At 40.0% G+C, this 20,042-nt stretch overlaps 1 protein-coding gene across 7 annotated transcripts in view; it reads right to left on the reverse strand.

Moving 5' to 3' along the window:
* Window positions 1-18,371, reverse strand: part of MGA (MAX dimerization protein MGA) — a 40,860-nt gene extending 22,489 nt beyond the window's left edge. For 2 of the 7 annotated variants that reach the window (XM_072428688.1, XM_072428684.1), the window contains exons 1-10: window positions 14,074-15,540; window positions 11,075-12,179; window positions 9,492-10,272; window positions 8,609-8,696; window positions 7,151-7,246; window positions 6,928-7,053; window positions 6,132-6,230; window positions 3,917-4,623; window positions 723-1,128; window positions 266-465 (exon numbers count right to left, since the gene is read on the reverse strand). In XM_072428688.1, the coding sequence (XP_072284789.1) occupies window positions 266-465; window positions 723-1,128; window positions 3,917-4,623; window positions 6,132-6,230; window positions 6,928-7,053; window positions 7,151-7,246; window positions 8,609-8,696; window positions 9,492-10,272; window positions 11,075-12,117 (3,546 nt within the window). In that variant the 5' untranslated portion in view covers window positions 12,118-12,179; window positions 14,074-15,540. Of the gene's footprint in view, window positions 1-265; window positions 466-722; window positions 1,129-3,916; window positions 4,624-6,131; window positions 6,231-6,927; window positions 7,054-7,150; window positions 7,247-8,608; window positions 8,697-9,491; window positions 10,273-11,074; window positions 12,180-12,424; window positions 12,520-12,604; window positions 13,886-14,073; window positions 15,543-18,266 lie in introns of those variants that run through there. The other 5 variants (XM_072428685.1, XM_072428686.1, XM_072428687.1 and 2 more) reach the window with 5 other exon arrangements.
* Between the last annotated feature and the right edge of the window lie 1,671 nt (window positions 18,372-20,042).

Genomic DNA, 20,042 nt, shown 5'->3' on the forward strand with positions numbered 1-20,042 from the left:
CTTCTGAAAAGATCAGCAATATAGAAGTCTTAAAAAAAAAGCTAAAGTAAAACCATCCTTGTAGGTTGCACAAATATTCAAAGCATGCTGGTAGTAAAGGTTATTCTGCCGGACCTAAAGAGTTTTTTTTTTTTCCCATCAGTGCTTATTCACCTGTAGAAGGCTGTGTAACACAAAAGACTTCTAGCGTCACTCTATATAAGAAAAATAATGTAATTTAATAAAAAAAATATTACAAAACCAGTTATGTACATAGACTACTTACTGCAGGTCTAGGAGGGAAGAGATGGGGCGATTTACTTGCAGGTGACTTGACAATCTCTGTTTGTTCTTTTTGGCATAAGGTTTTACTTTCATTTACTTCACCTTTTTCAGGAATAAATACGGGTTCTGGATCGTTATCCACATCAGATCTATCCCAAATGGGAAAACGTTTTGGTGACCAGAGCTTAAAACAGCTGTCAGCTAAATAAGGTAAAAGAAGAAAACAGAGTGATTCCATTAAAAAAGTAATACTGTTGTAATTGGTTCGCAGTGTGAAAAAAAGGTTAGGAGTCCACGTTTATTTGCAGTTTTTAAAAAAACAGACAGAGGTAATAAAATCTATTTTAGTCTAAAACTAAACACATTGGTTTGAAGTTGCATTTTAAAAAAACTATATCAACGGCATATATTTTTCATTTTAATTTATCCCATGAATGAATTGTTGTTTGAACACTCACCTGAAGTTCTTCTAATTGTTTTATTGTCTCCAATGTTTGTTTCATCTCTTGATAATCCTTGCAGAGATATACAAGGCTTTGCCATCTCTTTTTGGGATTTTTTTGCCTCCTTTGTCAGATCTATGTACTTTGCTGATTGTTGACCTTGTGTTGTGACATCAGGCTTCTCTTCAGTAGAGGAACTCATGTGCTCATCACCATTCTGTCCAAGACTTGATGTATTTTGATGCAATTTGCTTTCTGCACAGTCACACCTAAACATACAGGCTTCTCGTCGACAGTGAACAGGTTTGCGCTTTGAACGACTCAAGCTTGAACATATACAGCCTAGAGGGCAAAATTCATTTTTGCATGGTGATTTTCTATTGATGACCGTTTTGTTAGATGGTTTGCTTTTTACACAATCCTTTAATTGAAAAAAAAACACTTCAGATTACTTTTGTGCCCTGAGAAATTTGACAATAAAGGTCCTGTGCTACAAAAAAATATATAAATTGAAAAAACTCTTTTGCTTCAGATCATTAAAGCAGAAATAAATCTGCCCGGCTCATCCTGTCCGCGTTCCAGCCCTATTGTCCCTCTCTTCTTTCTCTTATGGAGGATCTTTGGCCATGCCAGAATGATGCACGTTCATTCATCCTGGGAGTTCATGCATCCCAGGGCACGCAAGAGAATCCAGGATCGATAGGTTTCCCTGGCAGCCAACACTGCACATGTGAGGCCCAACTTTACTTTCACTTTAGGGCACACAGTAGACCTCACATGTGAATCTCAAGAAATATTCTTCTCCCATACTTTCCAATGTCTGCCTGACTGTGATTCAGCAAACCTGAATTGGATCTGGTCAAGGATTCAAAACCTAGCAAATTACTTTGAAGAATTCCATTCCAGGTTTGCTGGATCACCCAGCTTCACTGATGAAAGTGTATCCTTTCCAGCCTTGAAGAGCTGTAATAAATCAGGCCCTGTTCTATAAGTGTGGAAGTCCAGCCAGGAGACTTCTGCAGCAATTGAACTGCTCCCAGAAAGCCACAGGCAGAGGAAAAGGAACAAAGACGTTTAAAGGATGAGTACTATAAACATAAAGCTTCATAGATCTATGCTCCACTTGGCTCATTAGTAAACCCAAATACTAAATAATCTTTATGAGAGTTGTAGCCAGAAGAAGACCTGGCAGGCAGCGTTATAGCACTCACCTCATTTAGAATTGCCACGCACTGTATAAAGCTAGGAGCGGATAAATGATGTAGACAGACGTATCCTTTATAACTTGAAAGTGGGAACAATATTATGTCTGTTCCACAATTCCCCATATCTAATAATAACAACACCTACAACTGATTTCGGAGAAGCAAGCCCATTATTCTTAAACTGCCAGAAAAAAGTCACAAATATAAGAGGTATATAAATTCAGAAAATTGTTTTCAAGATTAATATCATTTTTTTCTGCTAATTTCATTAGCTATAGTAGTTTTGGGTTTCCTCACAATAAATGGGAGCATAGTAAGGAACATTGCAAAAAACTGATGACTGCTAGAAACCAGTGTACCCAAGCTAGTTGAAAGCAAATTAGGTGGGTTGCTCATGGCATTTTGCTCATGTGCAGAGGTAAATATTCATAAATGGAGATAACAGCAGCCAGTACTGAATACAGGCAGTCATAACTAACATAAGAGGATTTTTCCTCAAGTTTCAGTTAGCTGGAAAAGCAAATAAAAAAAAAAGTAATCAAAGAAAGATCTTTTTAAAAATATTTTAAATAACATATACTTAATATAATTTTGTTTAACAGCCTAAATTTCAATTGTAAGACCTCTGCAGTACAGGAAGCTACAGTACACATAAAAGGTCAAATAGTTCTACTTAAAGCAGAAGTTAACCAAAAAAAAAAAGACCACCTTTACCTTCGCAGGTCCGTCGTTCCCTCCGGAGGTTTCCTGAAATGGGTCCCACGTCATCCTGGAATCCACTTTCATCTTGGTGTGGAAAAAGCACCGGGCATTGCCATCTTCTTTGCGCAGTGTGAGATCAGGCGATCAAGACAGTAGGGGGAGAGTTTAAAAAAAAAAAAAAGAAAGGATTTACCCCCCCCCAAAAAAAAAAAAAAAAAAAAAAATTTTGACCCTATATAATAGGGTTGTCTACTTTTTTTTTTAAAGTAAATATTTGAGTTTAAGTCCGCTTTAATGAATGGAGTAATATTGTCTCTATGCATACTGACTAAGGTTCTGCAAAGTTTCTTCGTTCATGTTCATCATTCAACCTTTGATGCCTTGATGTAAACATGTAAATATTTTATGATAATGAGGAATATATACATATAAATAATATGTCTCATGACGTAAACAAAATCTTTTTTTGCCATGTATTAAAACAAATATTCTGCAGCTCCTAGTCTAGTTCAAAAGGCTTTTGTCTATTAGTATTTGCTTTAGAGAGATCAAAAAAAAAAAAAAAAACCAAGACCTTGCATTTTATCAGCTGTGGAAGAATTTTTCAATTGCTTCTGAACCACCGTCTAAACCAATTGTATTATAGATCTACTAAACAAGGTTTCAAGGTTATGCTCTGGTTATGACTTTAATAATTATCTTCATATGTAACAGATAACAGTAATCTATTGCTCATTTAATTCTGAATATGTAAAAAGTTTATTACTTTATTTTATATTTCATGAATCACATTCCTGCATATCATTATCTTTCTGTGTACAGTCAAGTAACGCGGCGTGTGCATCTGTACACATGGAAGCAGGGGAACAGGTCTGATCGACAAGTAGACAGCAGCATATGGTGTCAGGAAGTGAAAAAAAGGGCCTATAAAATTCTGCAATATGTCAAAAACAAGGGACGGGTAGGGGAGGACTATAAAGTTTACTGGTTGTTTACACCAATACCTTTAAAAATGACCAGTTGTAGACATACGTTTTTTTTTCCCCGCCAAATGATACAGATCACAGTTCAAAGTAAATGGAAAAAAACAAAATAATTGCTAATGTGCTTTGATTCAGAATATTATTGTCATATAATCATATAAGGGGAGTTCTTTTTAGATCAATGAAGAGCAACAACCCTGTGGCCTTTTTAGGTTTCTAAAAAGCTAGGGGCATTTACCATAAAGAGAAATCCCCAAACACAAATATGTCACAGAAAATTATCTTTCTAACAAATCATGAAAACAATAGATTATCTTACCTGGACAGTAAGGAGAGTGGAAAGGGCTATCTCGGCACGCTCTTCAGTGATGTAGGTGCGTGGCTTTCCTTGACGTATAGCAAACTCTTCAAGTTCCTGCAGTTTCATTTGTATTTTAGAAAAACCAGTAGATTTGTATGTAAAATGTGAATACTGAAAAGGAGAATTGTGTAATCTTGGCCACATACTGTTCTGCCCAAATGGCTGAACACTAGGCTGGACTGTCACATCATTTGGAGACAAAGGTAGTTTCTCTGAAGGTTGAGCTGCAGCAGGACTTTTCGCACGTGGAGATGATGTAAGTTTGGGTTTCTTTGGACTTTTCGGCTTATGTGGAGAATGGGACTTGACTGGTTTCTCCTGCGCAACTGGAGAAGAAGGTAGAGTTGGCTTTGTTTTTGATTTCATCTTTGGAGTTGCTGTTCGGCGCGTATATTTGCGCTTTTTGACAGGCAAGGGAGGAGGCTTTGAAACATTACTTGAATTTGATGCTGCTTGAAGAGCTTGCTTTTTCAACACGCTGTCGAGTGTCCTCACATAACTTGCACTTTTAGTGGGAAACTGAAAGTTAACTGTTGTTACAACAGTCTCATTTAAAGAAGTACTTTTAATGTCCTCCATTAACTTTGCTTCATTTTCTAGATATTCATCAAGTTCATCACTGCAGAAGGCCGAACGATTCTTCAAAGTTGTCTCTGAGCTACCAGCTGCATATAGAATATATGGTGGAAACTATTAGTAAATATTCATAAGTAATACAAATCTGAATACACTATATAGTCAATCAACAGTTTGTGGATATCTGACCATCACACCAATTTGTCAGACATAGTTTGCCAGATTTGGTGTGGAGGATTATATAGGACTAACCTAAACCCTATGTAAAGCCTACCTATACCCACAAAATCAACTTAGGCTTATGGATAACAGAAGCCCAAGTTATAATCATCTGAATACTTTTCTTTTTTTTTTCCAGCTTGCTTTAACTTTTAAACATGAAAAATGAGTTCTAGCCACACCCCCAGGTCTCTCCCCTAGGCAGTGAACTGCAATCTGGGAAATGCCATCCTTGGTGGGAGTGCTTCTAATCCACTCCCACCGTCCTAATTATGCAGATTTTTTTTTTTTCTTGCCTGGGACTCTCATGTCACTCGAATGTGACTGCTCAGTTTGCAGCTGCTTCCTGCTTCTTTTCAGCTAGTGAGCTCTCCGTGCAGATATTTACTGAGCTCCAAGCTAGTGAGGGAGGGGGAGGGAGTGGAGAAGAAGGTCAGGCGAGGAAGAAAAAGTAAACTTGCCAGTCCCAAGCTGGCCACTTCTAAACACTTCATAAATCATTATATTTTTCATTTATACAAGCTGACATTTTAGTGCAAGTAAGTAAAAATAGATTAATAATTGAAAGACTAGTTTTTGAATTTAGTTACTTTTTAATGCCGTTGGGGGTTTCAGTAATTGCAAGCTTATTCTTCTCATTAGAGTGGAGTCAGTTACAGTCCCAAAGGGCAGAAAAGTCCACATTGATACACATAGGTGTTAGACATGAGTCCACAAACTTTTGGCCATAAAGTGTATTTCTATAAAAAACATCACCGCTGATTAGCTGTTTGGCAAAGCTTGCTCTAAGGCTTATGAAAGCATATATAATAAGAGCAAAATATAAGATTTTGCAGCTTACCAGTGCTTGGTTCTGGTAGCACACATTGTTTTTTTCAAGGCATGAACAGAAAATCCCTTTTTTTTTAAATGCTTGGTGGTCCCTCAAATAAAGGGAGCAGCCTGGGTGACAACACTACTCCCTCCATATAGTGTAATGAGCAAGTATTGCCACCCTAATGCAGCCAAACACATCTAAGGACTGGTAATCTACAATACATACCTATTTTCTAGAGCATGGGGGGGTGTTCTAGGAGAAAACGTTTTGTACTTTGTCTTGAGGGGGGGGGGGGGGACAGACTAGGGAAATTTGTCTAATATGATTTTACGAAGCTATAGAAAATATCAATTGATCAGCTTTGGTACTGAAAGAAGCAGTTAACAGATTGGCACAACCATTACAACAGCCCTTAATACCTGTAGTATGAATGGTTATATGACTAGGAAACTACAGTTCCTATTTACCATTCTCCCCTTTCTAACATATATTTTTCTCTCCCACCCATGAAACAGAATAGAAAAGGTTGTGCACATCTAAAATTCAGCATGGTAGTCTCACCTTCAATTTTCAATGGTGGGTTTGTAGAGAATTTATCACGCCAACCTTTAATCTTTGTATAGTCTGTTGTCTTTCCTGTCCTAGACACAAATGGAAGTCCTGAAGGAAACAATAAAACATTATTTTGGATTTTAAGACAATGCACTTGAGGATGGTTAGGTAAACTTGAAACTATTTTTTTTTTACCTAAGCAGTAAGTACTGGCTACAAATAAATGTAAAAGGGGACTGGAGGAAATCTGAACCATACCAGGGAGACATTTGTAAAAGCTGACTTTCAACAAGGAGTATACAAAGGAAACTGGGAAACATTAACACTAGTGTGTTAATAAATTTGTCATTTTTTTCCTATTGTATGGTTTCCTATTGTGTATGGTTTGCAACATGAATTCTTAAAAGTACGTGTGAGTTTAAGAAGTATTTGATAGCAAAGTCACATTTAATGTGATGTAAAAAATCTTTTTTTTAATGATCATTTTATTATGATTTGGTCATAATACCCTGGTGTTATTTAGGGAGTTGGACATGTTTTAACAGAATTAAAAAAACATTGACCCAGTATGTGGAGTTTTTTTTTACAATATCCCAGAATCCTCTGTACTTTTACATACTTGTTATATGTTCAAAATATTTTTATTATCTACAGATTTGAAAACTGTCCCTTGGGGTACAGAAAAACTGCTTACATTAGAGGGGGAACCACATCAAGCTTACAGTTTGTCGTGAAGTACTACAACATAGGAACCATACATTATATATTTTTATAATAAAAGGCTATATGAAGCCATATTACTGACCTTCTGAGCTTATTCCAAAATTTTCCAACTTGGAGTCACTGGTGATGAAAGGAAGAGGAAGCTCAACTCCTAGATACCTTAGATCAATGCTCATTGCATGGTCTACAATGTTTAGCCTTAATCCCACTATGTGTAAAAACATTAAAAAAAAGAAAGAAAGTGATTTATAAGACCATAACAGAAGAAAATAAATACTCCACAATGACACAGAAGGTAATGTTACCTTGCTGGAGGGCAGGGTGAATGACCTGTCTGTGTCGCATTGTCTTAAGCTGAACCAGGAGCTGTTTTTCCAAATTTACAATTTTCTTTTGTTCTTCTAAAATAAAAAAAAAAGAAAACACAAAACAGATATTAATGGAAAAATATTATGATTCTGATATATCGTTCTGGCCTCTACTCTGCTACAGTATACCATATTTAAAAGCTGAACTCTTTCAATAAAAACTTTGAAACAAAAAAGCTGAACTCTTGGATAATACAGAAAGCCTTCCTGAATGAGGTAACATATTAATCCAGAAGTCATTGGAGTGCTTCCCCCTTTCCTTGGATCTCTGGTAATAAAGCCTTAGTTCAAGTCTACTGTGCTAGACAGCTTTGAAATCCACCAAGAGCCGAAACATCCATGTTTCAAAAGAGCATTTGGAACACTGTATCTTCACCCAGGTGTCACAGGAGTGCACTGGGGTCAATATATGAGAAATGGACTGTCATGTCAAGTACAGAGTCTAAGTACACCTATTAGATTTGTACCGGAGCAACCTGCACATTCAGGTACAGAAATGAAAGAATGCCAGGTTGCTCGGGAGGCGGTTCGTCAGTAGAGTAAAAATGAATTGTTTATGCACTGAGCCATGTGGTGCTGAATTTTAATACATTTAGGTTGTTCACCTAGCAAAGCCAACTAAAGGGAAAATTCACCTAAAGTGGACCTAAAGTAAAATTTTTACTTTACATAAAAGGGTAGATAACAAAAATTTTATTTTTTTTTCCCTGCAACACCGTTTTTTCTTTTTTTTAAAGGGTAAAGCCCCTCCCCTTTGGTCTTGATCGCTGTGGTGGAGAGTCAAGTATCCCAGGAAGCTCCTGGGGCAAAAAGGGACATTTTATTAAATTGACAGGAAAAAGATGCTGATCTCACGCATACACATACGCCTACACAGTGCAGGATCGGGCGACATAGCCAGGTGGAAGAAGGCGGCTGAAGATAGCGGCACCCGGCGCCTCCTCTTACTGACTTTTGTATTATTAGTTTAGTTCTTCTTTAACTTAGTAAATGGGATCATATTCTGCTGATTTTACCCATCCAATTATGCACAAGCAAAAATAGTTTTTTTCAACTTCTCCATTCAGTTATCTATCCATTACATGGAGGCAAATTTCTTTAATACATCTGCTACTGGAGACACATTGCTAGAATCACCCAGAAGGCCACTTCTCTTATCTCTATGGAAATTCCGATTTGTTGGATAAAAATTATGCTCAATCTCCCGTTAGCAAGGGAGCACCATCTGCTAGCAAAGTAAGCACTCTCTCAGTAAGCAATCCTGCCACTGGTGACAGAATCACTCATGTGACATGAGCCTAAGAGGTATCTAGGCTCTGGCTACAAATCCTTACATGCCTTATTTCATATATTCAAGGGGTAGTAAAGAATTATTAGGTTAAATCTTGGTTTTACCTGTCAATTCAACATGAACTGGTGGATCTGGAGGAGCTGATGGTACATCAGCTTTAGGCTTTCCTACTGTATGAACATCCAGTGCTTCCTGGGAAAACATACATTAATATTATTTAAAAAAAAATTATATAGCACCAAAACATTCTTTAGCGTTGTACATTCAATACATTTATAACGTTTATTATCCAGACCTATAAATCCATTCTTATTACCACAGCATAACATAAACCCAAATGGATACAAAACAATTTGTTGCTTAGTAGTTTTTCTTAACAGAATAAAGCAGACAACATGGTATTCACACATTTACTGTTAATAAATATGTACATGTATATAGTAAACTATTTCAATGTATCAAATTTGTATGTATGCAATTTAGTTGGAACATAGCCTTGGACTTTTTATGCTGCTGATGAGAATGTAATACAAAGGCAGAAACTTATATGTTGCTATGTAAGCTACTGGTTGCAAAGCTCAGCTCTAGCTCTGTCTTACCAGGGCGGCATATATGACCTAAGCAGAGGGACTGCTGCTTCTATGTGGGAATCATGGATTGTTTTAAACAGAATGCATGGCAGAGGGCAGGCTTTGTGGCTGCTTCAAAAAATGAACTGTAATGCACACGTTGGGCTTTAAACTAAAACATATTGAATGAAAAGCCTCGTGCTAGTGATGTGACTGGGGTACATAGAAGAGGAGAAAGATTGTTAGGCACCAACCAGTTGCCTGGTATATTTATGGATCATACCAGAAAAAAAAAACCTTTTCTTAACAGCCTCAAAAAACTTATTAGCCAAGACAACAAAGCTGCACACTGATTCACAGTAAAGAATTTACCCCATACTTTGGGAAGACAAACTAAATGCTGTATTTTTTTTCTTACCCTTGAGGAAAAAGCGACAAATAGGACTCCGTCCACATCTTCCAGGTCTGGCTTGAAATCTGGTACCTTTGTTGCTTCTATTAGCGGTTTCTTCTTCGGAGGGCGTCCTACCTTACCACCTTTGTTTTTAGGAGGTCTTCCTCTTCTTTTCACTACAGGTGCCACGCCACTCTCATTTCCTGGAGTCACAGTTGCTTTAGACTTGGTTGTAACAGAAGAGACCTTCTTTTTGCGGCCACGGTTGGATCGCACAGTGACTGGAACTGCATAGTCAGCATAAATTTTTCTTTTAATAGGTCTTTTCCTATCAATCCTGGTAATTTCCTCTCTTTTACATAAAATATTGCTCGGGGAAATGTTGCTATCCTCTTCTTGTTTAATATTCCGCACTCTTTTGTGAGACAATGCAAGTTCTTGTGAATTTGTAACATTCTCAGCAATCTTATTAGATGAACATGACTCTAGATACACCATTGGCATTTTTCCATCATCAAGTTTCAGCAACTTTGCTTTTGCCACCCCAGATGGGCTTCTTACAGAGTGCTTCCTATCTAAACGACGTTTTGCACTAAATTGTGCAAAATGCCTTTCTAATATTGGATAGTCATCATCGCTGTTTGAATATTCATCTGTTACGTCATCATCAGATTCCTCTTGTTTCACTTGTATTCCCATGATGCTCTTATCATAATCATAGTTGTCCTCAGGTTCCTCTTTGATTTTAATTGTAGGCTGCTCTGTTGGTAGAGATGCAGTTGTCACAGCACTTGTGTCACCAAAGCTGAGAATGAAGGAAAATAGAAAAAAACAAACATTTAAGTTAGTCCAGTTATTAAAATGTGCAAAATGAATACAAATTGGTATAAGTCCAATGTAAAATACAACATTCTAGAACTATGGGCCTTGTCTACAAAAAGTGTTCTTATCACCAGTATCAGCCAGTCAGTTTCAACTCCTGCTTCCTCAGAGCAGCTTTTAACATGAAAGGAAAACCAGTGATTAGTGGTTTGTGGTCAAATTGACATTAATTTTTTTCTGTTCACAAGAATTAAAAAAGTATAGGCCCTGAGCTGATTATCGGGCGAGAACTGTTGGGACGTTTGTACGTAGCTTTAGCAAAAGATAGTATGATAGTCCAAAATTATGTTTGTTTTTTTGGAAACCACCTACGGTCCTTGACTGAAGATGAAGACCACAACTCAGTGTGAAAACAGCATTCTCTCTGCAGCAAACTCAGAGCTCATATGAAACTCTCCATTACTTCCCTTTGCTCCTCCCTGGCTGCTACATAAGAGGGAGGGAAGTGGAAGATTGGAAAAGCTGCAAAAAAAGACAGTATTTAGACACTCCTTGAAGATTAGAAAGCTATTATGTTCAAGGAGGGGGGGCTTTGCTAGTGCAAATTTAAAGGCATGTAAATTATATTAAACATTATCTATGCATAACTAAATCCCTGCAAGTAAGCATTTAAAATACTTCCTCTAACTGGGCTTCTACCTGCAAGTTGGTGACAGTCTCCTTAAAATTGTCCGACACTGATAAAATTTTGCTATTACAGAACATAGAACACATTTTTATTTTACCTGTCAAGCCTATTTAGTTTTTGGAGTACATTTTCGAGGAGTGTGGTCTGAGAATCCAAGAGACTCGGTAATTCTGGCTTGGTATTAAAAGATTCATTTTCATTGTCAGCATCAGACTGCTCAGACATTGAAATAAACTCCTTTAGTTTACCAATGATTTCTGGATCATCATGTTCTAAGTTTTTGCCGCCCAGTGAATCATTTTCTTGTGCTAAATTCTTAGGTTTGACTTCTTTAAGAGGACGTCCCACCACAGTCCCTTCTCGAAAGCCTTTGGCAAAAGGATTGCAGTCAATCTTTAGCTGGGTGATCTGAAGATTCTGATATGCTGTTACTGCAAAAAATTCAGTCTGGGGAAAGGTGAAGGTGTGAACATCAGGTCCGTTGAGCTGTATTACCTCAATGGCCTTGTCAGCGGGTATCACGTGTAGCCTTGGCAAGTATCTGTGCATAGAGTGAAGGATGATGTGACCTTCTTGATCCAAAATATTATTAGTCAGCTTTAGTTTATAGAAAGAAACAGGCTGGTGCATCCAATATTGGCCTGTTGACGGAGACTCAGGATGAATGAACACCCTTCCAAGAACATGTGGCTCTGCTTTTCCACCAGGTTCCCACCATTTGCCATTCCACTTGTACTTGTGAGTGTCCAATGGAGTGATGTCCATAGCAAGGATGTACTTCTGGAAAGGGTCCATCCCTGTTACCCAGTAGCGACAGTAAGGAAACATCCTTCTTCCTTGTTTTGTTAATACCATCTCTGTGCTACAGCGGTAAAACTCATTCCACATATTGTTGTTATCCAGGGTGACAGTAATTCCTCCAGAAACACAATCTGCTGACAGAAAGGTATTAGATTTTGATTCATGAGTTCCAGTTTGGACAACTGGAGCAACAGCAGATGCATCCCGATTGGCTACTAGGATCCTTTCTTCTTTTTTATCACCCTGCGCCTGGTGTACAATTACGAAGTAGGCAGGGGTTGATGATGGAGGTTTACTCCCACTTTCTGGAGGTGCTTCTAGCATCCTATTTTGCTCCATGGCGGCAATAAAGCTTTAAAACCTAATCAGCAGGCTGCAAACACCATTGGAAACTCATTTTCCTAAAAACAATATATGAAATATTGAATGTATGGTTATACTTTTAGACAGGTTATTCATTTGCTAAACAGAAATATCATTATTTACAGTAGGGACATTATTTTCCAAACAATAAAAAAGCTGGTAGAGATCATCATGTTCTCAGTATAAAAAAAAATATGTAAGTAAGTCAGCCAAGGTCCAAAGGGAACTGCGTAAATTTTAATACATTAAATATATAATATAAAAAAGGAAAAACACGGGTTACCTTTAGTGAAAACCACATGAGCAAATGATCCAGGCAGCCAAAGTATTATACCTTTTTTTTGGAGTTGAACTTTGTCCTGGCCCCATCATGGCTCCCTATGTAAAAGATGTTCATTCACTAAACAGGAGCTGGACTAAGCTTAACCATTTAGATTTGAAATAAAACATCAGTTGTTTTTACCTCCAGATTCATTGCTTGATTTACCCATACGGTCTTCACTGACAGTAAACTCACTTTGAGTTGTCAAAGTTTGTGACAAAATGAGAATTTAGTCTCAATAATGTTACTGACCCACCAATCATCAAATCAAAAATGTCAACTACATAGCACTGTGGTCAATACAGTGTTCTCCCACCCAGCTGTTTTTTGGTGGTTATTGAAGAGTTGGGTTACAATACAGGGGCCGCCACCCACCTACAGCTTCTTCCCACCCACCTTAAAAATATTTCTGGCAATGGGTACAATGCTCCTTACACTGCTGGAAAGTAGGTAGAATGTCACCCTTATAGATTTCATTGGAATCATTTAAACTGACCTGAGAGACACAAATTGCTCAAAGAGTCCCTAGTAACCTCTGGAGGAACCCTGATTGAGAAACACTGCCTTACACCTTTTATTGCTAATATATTTCAAGAACACAACCTAAAATACTGTCATATACTTGACTTGGTGGCTTAAAAAATATAGCCAGCCCAGGGAGCCAAATACTCAGTGCACACATGTGATCAGTTTAAGCAGGAGTTCCTGACATCTGAATATTATTTCAAAGGTTCCTCCTGGGTAACATCTTTTTCAAACTTGAGCAGCTGACTAAAAAAAAAAGCAAATCTTCAATTTGTCAAACTATTTTCCGGCTGTGTGCAGGTGGCAAGTTAAATCTCTAGGAAAGCAACCAGTCATAGCCATAAATACCCAGCAGCAGGGTAGGTGGCTGTAACACCAAATCTACATCTTTATCTCTCAGAATCCTACAAGCTGATAACTAACTTCTTGTCACAGTAGGAGCTCTATTTATAAAACAGGGAATATTACATTTCCTCCTTGTGGGAATCTTCCAGGTCCATGTGTTTTAATGGCAGTATTTGTTTCCCACCAGGGAATGAAGGGAACATCATGCTTTATAAATAGAGCCATTAGTGTCAATTAGCATTGTTTTAGGCTGGACTGCAAATACCTCAACACTATAGCTTGCAGGTGAGACACTGAGGATGGGGTGACAACGCTGGTCCTCTACATATACAATGAACATGTTGAGGGTTGTCACCCTAGTAAATGTTGTGTTACTGGAAGAATTGCCTGAAACACCTAATGCAAACACATCTATAGACTGCAATGTATTAGAATGCTGGGATGGGTAGCACAGGGAGGACTTTTCTTTAAATTTACAGGAGTTACTCTTTAATGACAAGCCATGGGGTTGCTGCTGATTGCAGCTGGCACAGTCCCCCATCCTGAGCAGTGATCGCCCTCTTTGTGCTCTCTATGGCTCCCATATTATCAGTCCCTCCCTAACACTTCTACACCCAGCACACAATGCGGCCATCATACCCCCCCGATCCTCGTCACCCACACCTGCCCGCACCCCCCTTTCTTCATCAGAAGCCGTGCAGCACATTCACCCGGGATCACCGCTAAGTTGTGCCACTTACACCGCTCGCTGCAGGCTGTGCATTGCTGACCTTTCCCTCCAAACACGACCGACAAACCCTGAATGCATAGGAGAGGACGCCTCGTCACACCCGACCGGAATGTTAGCCGCTTTACTCAACACGTGTCCGCGATTTTTTGTTTTTTTTTTTTTATTTAATACATAAAAAATCTCCCTGCAGTTCTTTCAACCACACGGTAGACGCTGATCGCGCAGCCGCAGAGAAGGCGGGTGACGTCACATACCTGGCATCGCCAGCAGGAAGCGCGCGAGGCTCCAGTCACGTGCTGCTCACAAGTCTAGAAGGAGGAGGGGCGGAGCTTGCGGTGCCATCAATGCACAAACCTCGGTCCTAAATTGTATTTATTTCCTATATAGGACAGCACTGTCACTGCTGGCTTATATGCATATTATTAGTAAATGTAATATACTTGTAAAAAAAAAAAAAGGTGTAATTTTTCATACTTTAAAATAACTGACACAAAGCATAGCTAAATGATGTGCCATGTTGTCTGGACACTGCTTTTGGCTACACCTAATACATGCAGGGGCAGAACCGATTTAACCCCTCCCCCCTAGTATTACTGCCCAATTTACTTGGAGTCCCTGTTGGCTGAGGAGGGTCTGGGGCCCTTTGCATCTTCTTATGTCCGCCCTCTGTCCAAGCATTAGGGCAAGGACAAATCCACTGCAGGCTGAAGCTGACTTTCCTCTGTATTTCATATTACAAAGATATGCAAAGGCATGTGTGCATACATATCCTTAGGTACAGGCTCTGGTTAAAATGGTGTCAATGCTAGGAATGGCACACCAAAACATCTTTTTATTGTACATGCGTTGACCTGTGCTGCCCATGTGGTAATCTATTGTCAAATCCGCCTTGGTGTCAACACTCTGCACTTACTTTTACCCACAGCACCTAGGCAAGGGTGAAGTCACTTGGGAGGAAAGTCACATCATCCCTGTAACATGGAAGGTGGGTATAAGACAAGAGCCAAGTCGCTCCTTACTTTAATGCATTTTGAAAAGGAAGCTCCTTAATAAGCAGACACACAACCAAAGTTTTATTACTTACTAGGAACCTCCTCCCTATCTCAAACACACTAGAGAAAAACATCATATACAGGTAGTCCCCATGTTACATATGAGATAGGGACTGTAGGTTTATTCCTAAATTGATTTTGTATGTAAGTTGTAACAGGTACATTATTTTAATAAATGCAATTAGGACAGATGTTTGTCTCAAAATAATAGGCAGCGTGGTGTCAGTTACTGTATAAAAATTCTCACTGTGAGCTAATCACAAAGCAAAAAAAAAAAAAAAAAAACTTTTCTGAGCCTAGACATTCAATAACTTCTGGAGCAAGCTGTGCTTTGATATGCAAAAAGAAAAAAAACTGCAGAGTTCATCTTGGTCATTAAACAGCTACAAGATGTTGCAGAAAAGCTCAGTCCTTAAGATCACCCACAACCTCAGCTGTGTTTAGCACAAGATTTCTTCTGCAAGTCATACAAACCGCCCCCCATCAAGCCTCCATCCTGCACAGGAGCGAGCAGGGAAGCCCTGTTCATATCTAGAAGCCGTCCGGGGACTACCTGTATACAATAATTTTGCAATTATCATCCATTACATTTAAATGTCTGGTATCCTATCCATAAGATCCAAGGAGGAGGGCTGGCTGTAAAGGTGATGCAGCATGTGACATTGGGATGAGATCTGTGCAATGCCATATGTCGTCCAGTGAAGTGAAAAGAAAAGTTTGGATATCACAAGGAGGTTTTATTTTCATTGCACAGTGAACCCCATGAGCACCAGAAGCCACACAATGACTGCCATAGAATCAGTGGTGATAATTCTAACAGAGCCTCACCCTCTGCCTGCCATATAATCACACTGTGGTGCAAGCTGGCACAATCTAATAAGGGTGACTTTGAATTTCAGAGCAGTGCACCAACATTGCATGGCTGCCACCAGGAAGGACAAGAGGTACTTTTGTACCAGGCCCTGTTTAAGGCTTGGTCTACACGGACATTTTCCCCAGCATTTAACCTGAGGCTTTAAAAACCCATGTTTGAAATTCCCATGCATTCCAATGGGCTAATCCACACCAGAACCTTACCTTGGGGCACGTCTATGAGCGTTATCTATAGCATTGCTTGCAACGTTTAAAAAATTAAAACACGGGGTTAACGCGGGAAAACGCTTCAGCTGATTTCAATGGAGGTGTTTTCCCACATTTATAAGCTCTTGAAACGTAAACACAAAAACACACGTAAAAACGCGGGAAAACCTGGCATAGACTTTTTCCAGCATTTTAAAGACAAGTTTTAAAATGCTAATAAAAGTGCAAAAATGCATATAAACGTGGTAAGAACATTTACATGAACAGCCTAAGTGAGGTGTGTTTTGCAATGCTGGAACTATTAGACACATGGAACCCGGGATATTTTCTTAGTATGGGGCCCAGAAATTTCTGATGGGGGTTCTGTAGCATTTCCATCTAATCACAGGAAGCAGAATGCTGTGAACTTGCAGGATCAAGAGATATTTGTAAGATTTTTTTTTTTGGAGGGAAAACGGTGAGTGTGGATGCCTTAACAATAAATACTGCACCATTTACAAAATAACTAGGGGCAAACCTCACTATAGATGAATGAAAAGGTGGGTAGGCAAGGGTGTGGCATGGCATTGCTAGGTGATATCACCTGACTCAGCTACTGATTACTGCAAATAGGCAACAAAGGATCGCAAGTCCGACAAATGTTGTTGATCAATCGCTTCTGTGTGCCATGGCCCCCAATGAGTAGCTGTGTAATGGCCCCCAATGTGTAGCTGTGCCATGGCCCCCAATGAATAGCTGTGTAATGGCCCCCAATGCATAGCTGTGCCATGGCCCCCAATGCGTAGCTGTGCCATGGTCCCCAATGCGTAGCTGTGCCATGGCCCCCAATGAATAGCTGTGCCATGGCCCCCAATGCGTAGCTGTGCTATGGTCCCCAATGCGTAGCTGTGCCATGGCCCCCAAAGAATAGCTGTGCCATGGCCCCCAATGAGTAGCTGTGTAATGGCCCCCAGTGCGTAGCTGTGCTGTGCCATGGCCCCCAATGAGTAGCTGGGCAATCAAAGGCAGCGATCACAATATCTCCAGCTATAAGCTGGGTGCTATGTACTGAATAGCAGTCCCTGGAAACCAACATTAGAAATCATTTCCAGGGACATTATGGTGAATCTGCACTCTTCTACAAAGTAGAACCACCGCCGCTTCCTCCCCATGCGTGTTAGCGATCCGGTCTGCCGGTCATTGGGGAGCAACTAAACTACAGCTCGATCTTCCCCCCACCCCCATCTCCTAGGCAACGCAAACCTTTCATCTGTATGGCAACAAGAATGGCCGACACTCGGGGGAATAATTTTTGTCTATTTGTAATCAAATCCAAAGCAAGCATGCTCCGTTATTCTCCTCACTATACAGCAGTGTTTATCATGCACGCTTCTTTAAACAATCAGCAATTTGTGCCTCTGAGCATTTTTATATACATTTGCATACTGTGCTCCAAATGTAATAAAATCTGGAGATTATTTTAATACCGGACATATTAAAAAAGCCCGGGGACTACAATAATACAGAACCCGTAATAACATCTCTGCCAGGTTTCCATTTACACCTCGCTGAAGGAAATCTCTGCCTCGAAGCGCCGCACACCCTGAGCTCGCGCCTGCGTGTCACGTGGTGTCCGTCACGTGGTCCCCTCTCCACCCTGCCGCTGTCAATTGAACACGCTCTCCCATCCGCCATTTCTCGCTGGCTGACACGTAGACATTCTATCTCTAGCTAAGCCCGCTGTCTTAAGTGGAGGGCAGGAAAGGCTAGTAGCGTCGGCAAATATTTATTACACTTAAACGATATTGCCTTTAATGAGATAAGAACATCCAAATCACTAAAGCCAATCGGACATAGAACATACGGCGCCAAAAACACAATGTTAGAACGGCGGTGATTGGCTAACAGGGTCACGTGTCTCACACACCTTCACTCTCGCTTTTTTTTCTGCGATAATAACAGCCCTGAACTAATTATATTAATGACGCTTCCAGAGGTCACACACCACAGACCGGTAACCTCTGACATGCATTATAGTAAGTCATAAGCTTACTGACGTATGTGGGAGGATAAAGTGTAGGATACACCGTACCTTTCCCAAAGGGGGTTGGTTTTCCCGCTCCCCTCAGAAGCTGGAGGTGCACGACACCCTCTCCGCGCCCCCAATAATATCACGTGACAGCTATAAAGACCTCGCGTGGAGGAAGGCACGAAGCCCCGCATTGGCTGGGACCGGGGTCACGTGTTGGCTAAGCGGGCTCCGCCCATGGTGATGTGGGAGCTTTGAGGTAAAAAAAAAAATATGAACGTTTGGGCGCTTGTGATGGGGGACTGGGCTCTTTGCTGCATGTTGCTTCAAGAAATCACAATATAAGGCAGCAAACAATTAAAGAAAGCATTTTACTGGAAGGATATCATAAGCCTATCTCTCTCTATATATATATAAAGAGATGTGGGAAAAGTGAACCTGTCACAGGTTAAGGCCATAATTTATTAATAAACAGGATTTATGTAGCGTCAACATATTATGCAGCGCTGTACATTAGATAGAAATATTACTTGTGTACCTGGTAATTTCCTGTCAGCATAATGTATTAGGCATGGGACACGCCCGTCTGCCATGTCCAAAGCCACACAGACCATACAGCAATGATGGAATAACTCATTTTGACTTTGAAAAGCTAAAGAGTTTTATTAGGCAAAAAGACAGGGACAGCTTTCCCTTTGTTTTACATTGCCATGAATGGAGCCAGGGACAATGAACACCTATGTGCATGAGTTACATTGTCAGTCACCATCCAACAGCTGCAAAAGATGGCCCGGGGATCAGGAGGAAGTTGGATGGATGATAGCAACATCACCTGGAACCTAGGAGTGCTAGCAGAATGGAATGGATTTACACTTTTTTTTTTATCCCCTAGGTCAGGTAGCTTGTGCTGCCCCCTTCCGCTCACCCAACTCTGTACACCCCCTAAGACCTAATACCCTATGGTCACATGGCCTTTGCCCCCCTTCACTCTTTCCCATCCACGTATGTTTAACCTGACAAGGGCAGAGTCATCAGTGGTCATGTGACACAGATCCCAGACAGCTTCTGCCAAACATCTCTGAGTTGTCCGGGGAGTCCAGGCTCTTACCCGGCGTACAGAGAACAGTACAGAGGAGGGATAAGCTGTATGGCAAGCTCAGGATCCCAGACAAGTCAGGTACAGCAGAGAAGACATCTGGAAATGTTGAAAGCAGCTCAAATGCCACCCGTGGTGTCCATGAATTCCTAGGCCACCTCCGGTAAGAATGCTCTGCTCACCTTCACGTTACAAGTAGCCCACGGGTTACATACAAGATAGGGACTGTAGATTTGTTCTTAAGTTGAATTCGCATGTAAGTTGGAACAGGTACATTATTTTATTAAATGCAATTAGGACGGATGTTTGTCTCAATATATTATTAGGCAGATCGGTGTCAGTTACTGTATAAAATCCTCACTGTGAGTTAATTACAAACAAAGCAAAAACATTCATTATTTTCATTATTTGATATGCAAAAAGAAACAACTGCATAGTTTGTCTTAGTCATTAAAGAGTTACAAGATGTTGCAGAAGAACCCAGTCCTTAAGATCACCCACAACCTCAGCTGTCATTAGCAAAAGATTTCTTCTGCAATTAATGCAAACCGCCCCGCACCAGAGCGAGCAGGGAGGCCTCATTTGTATCTAGGAGTCGTCTGTATGGTGGATGTCCTTAACTTGGTGACTACGTGTATTGTGAAAACTCGTCCCAGCATAGTGGAGGTAATTGGGTAAACCTACAAGTTTCGTCACACCTTTTCCTTTACACTTTAAAATAAGGATTTGGTTGGTGTAAAAAC

Source organism: Pyxicephalus adspersus, chromosome 12 (assembly GCF_032062135.1).
Source record: "Pyxicephalus adspersus chromosome 12, UCB_Pads_2.0, whole genome shotgun sequence".
NCBI classification, from domain to species: domain Eukaryota; kingdom Metazoa; phylum Chordata; class Amphibia; order Anura; family Pyxicephalidae; genus Pyxicephalus; species Pyxicephalus adspersus.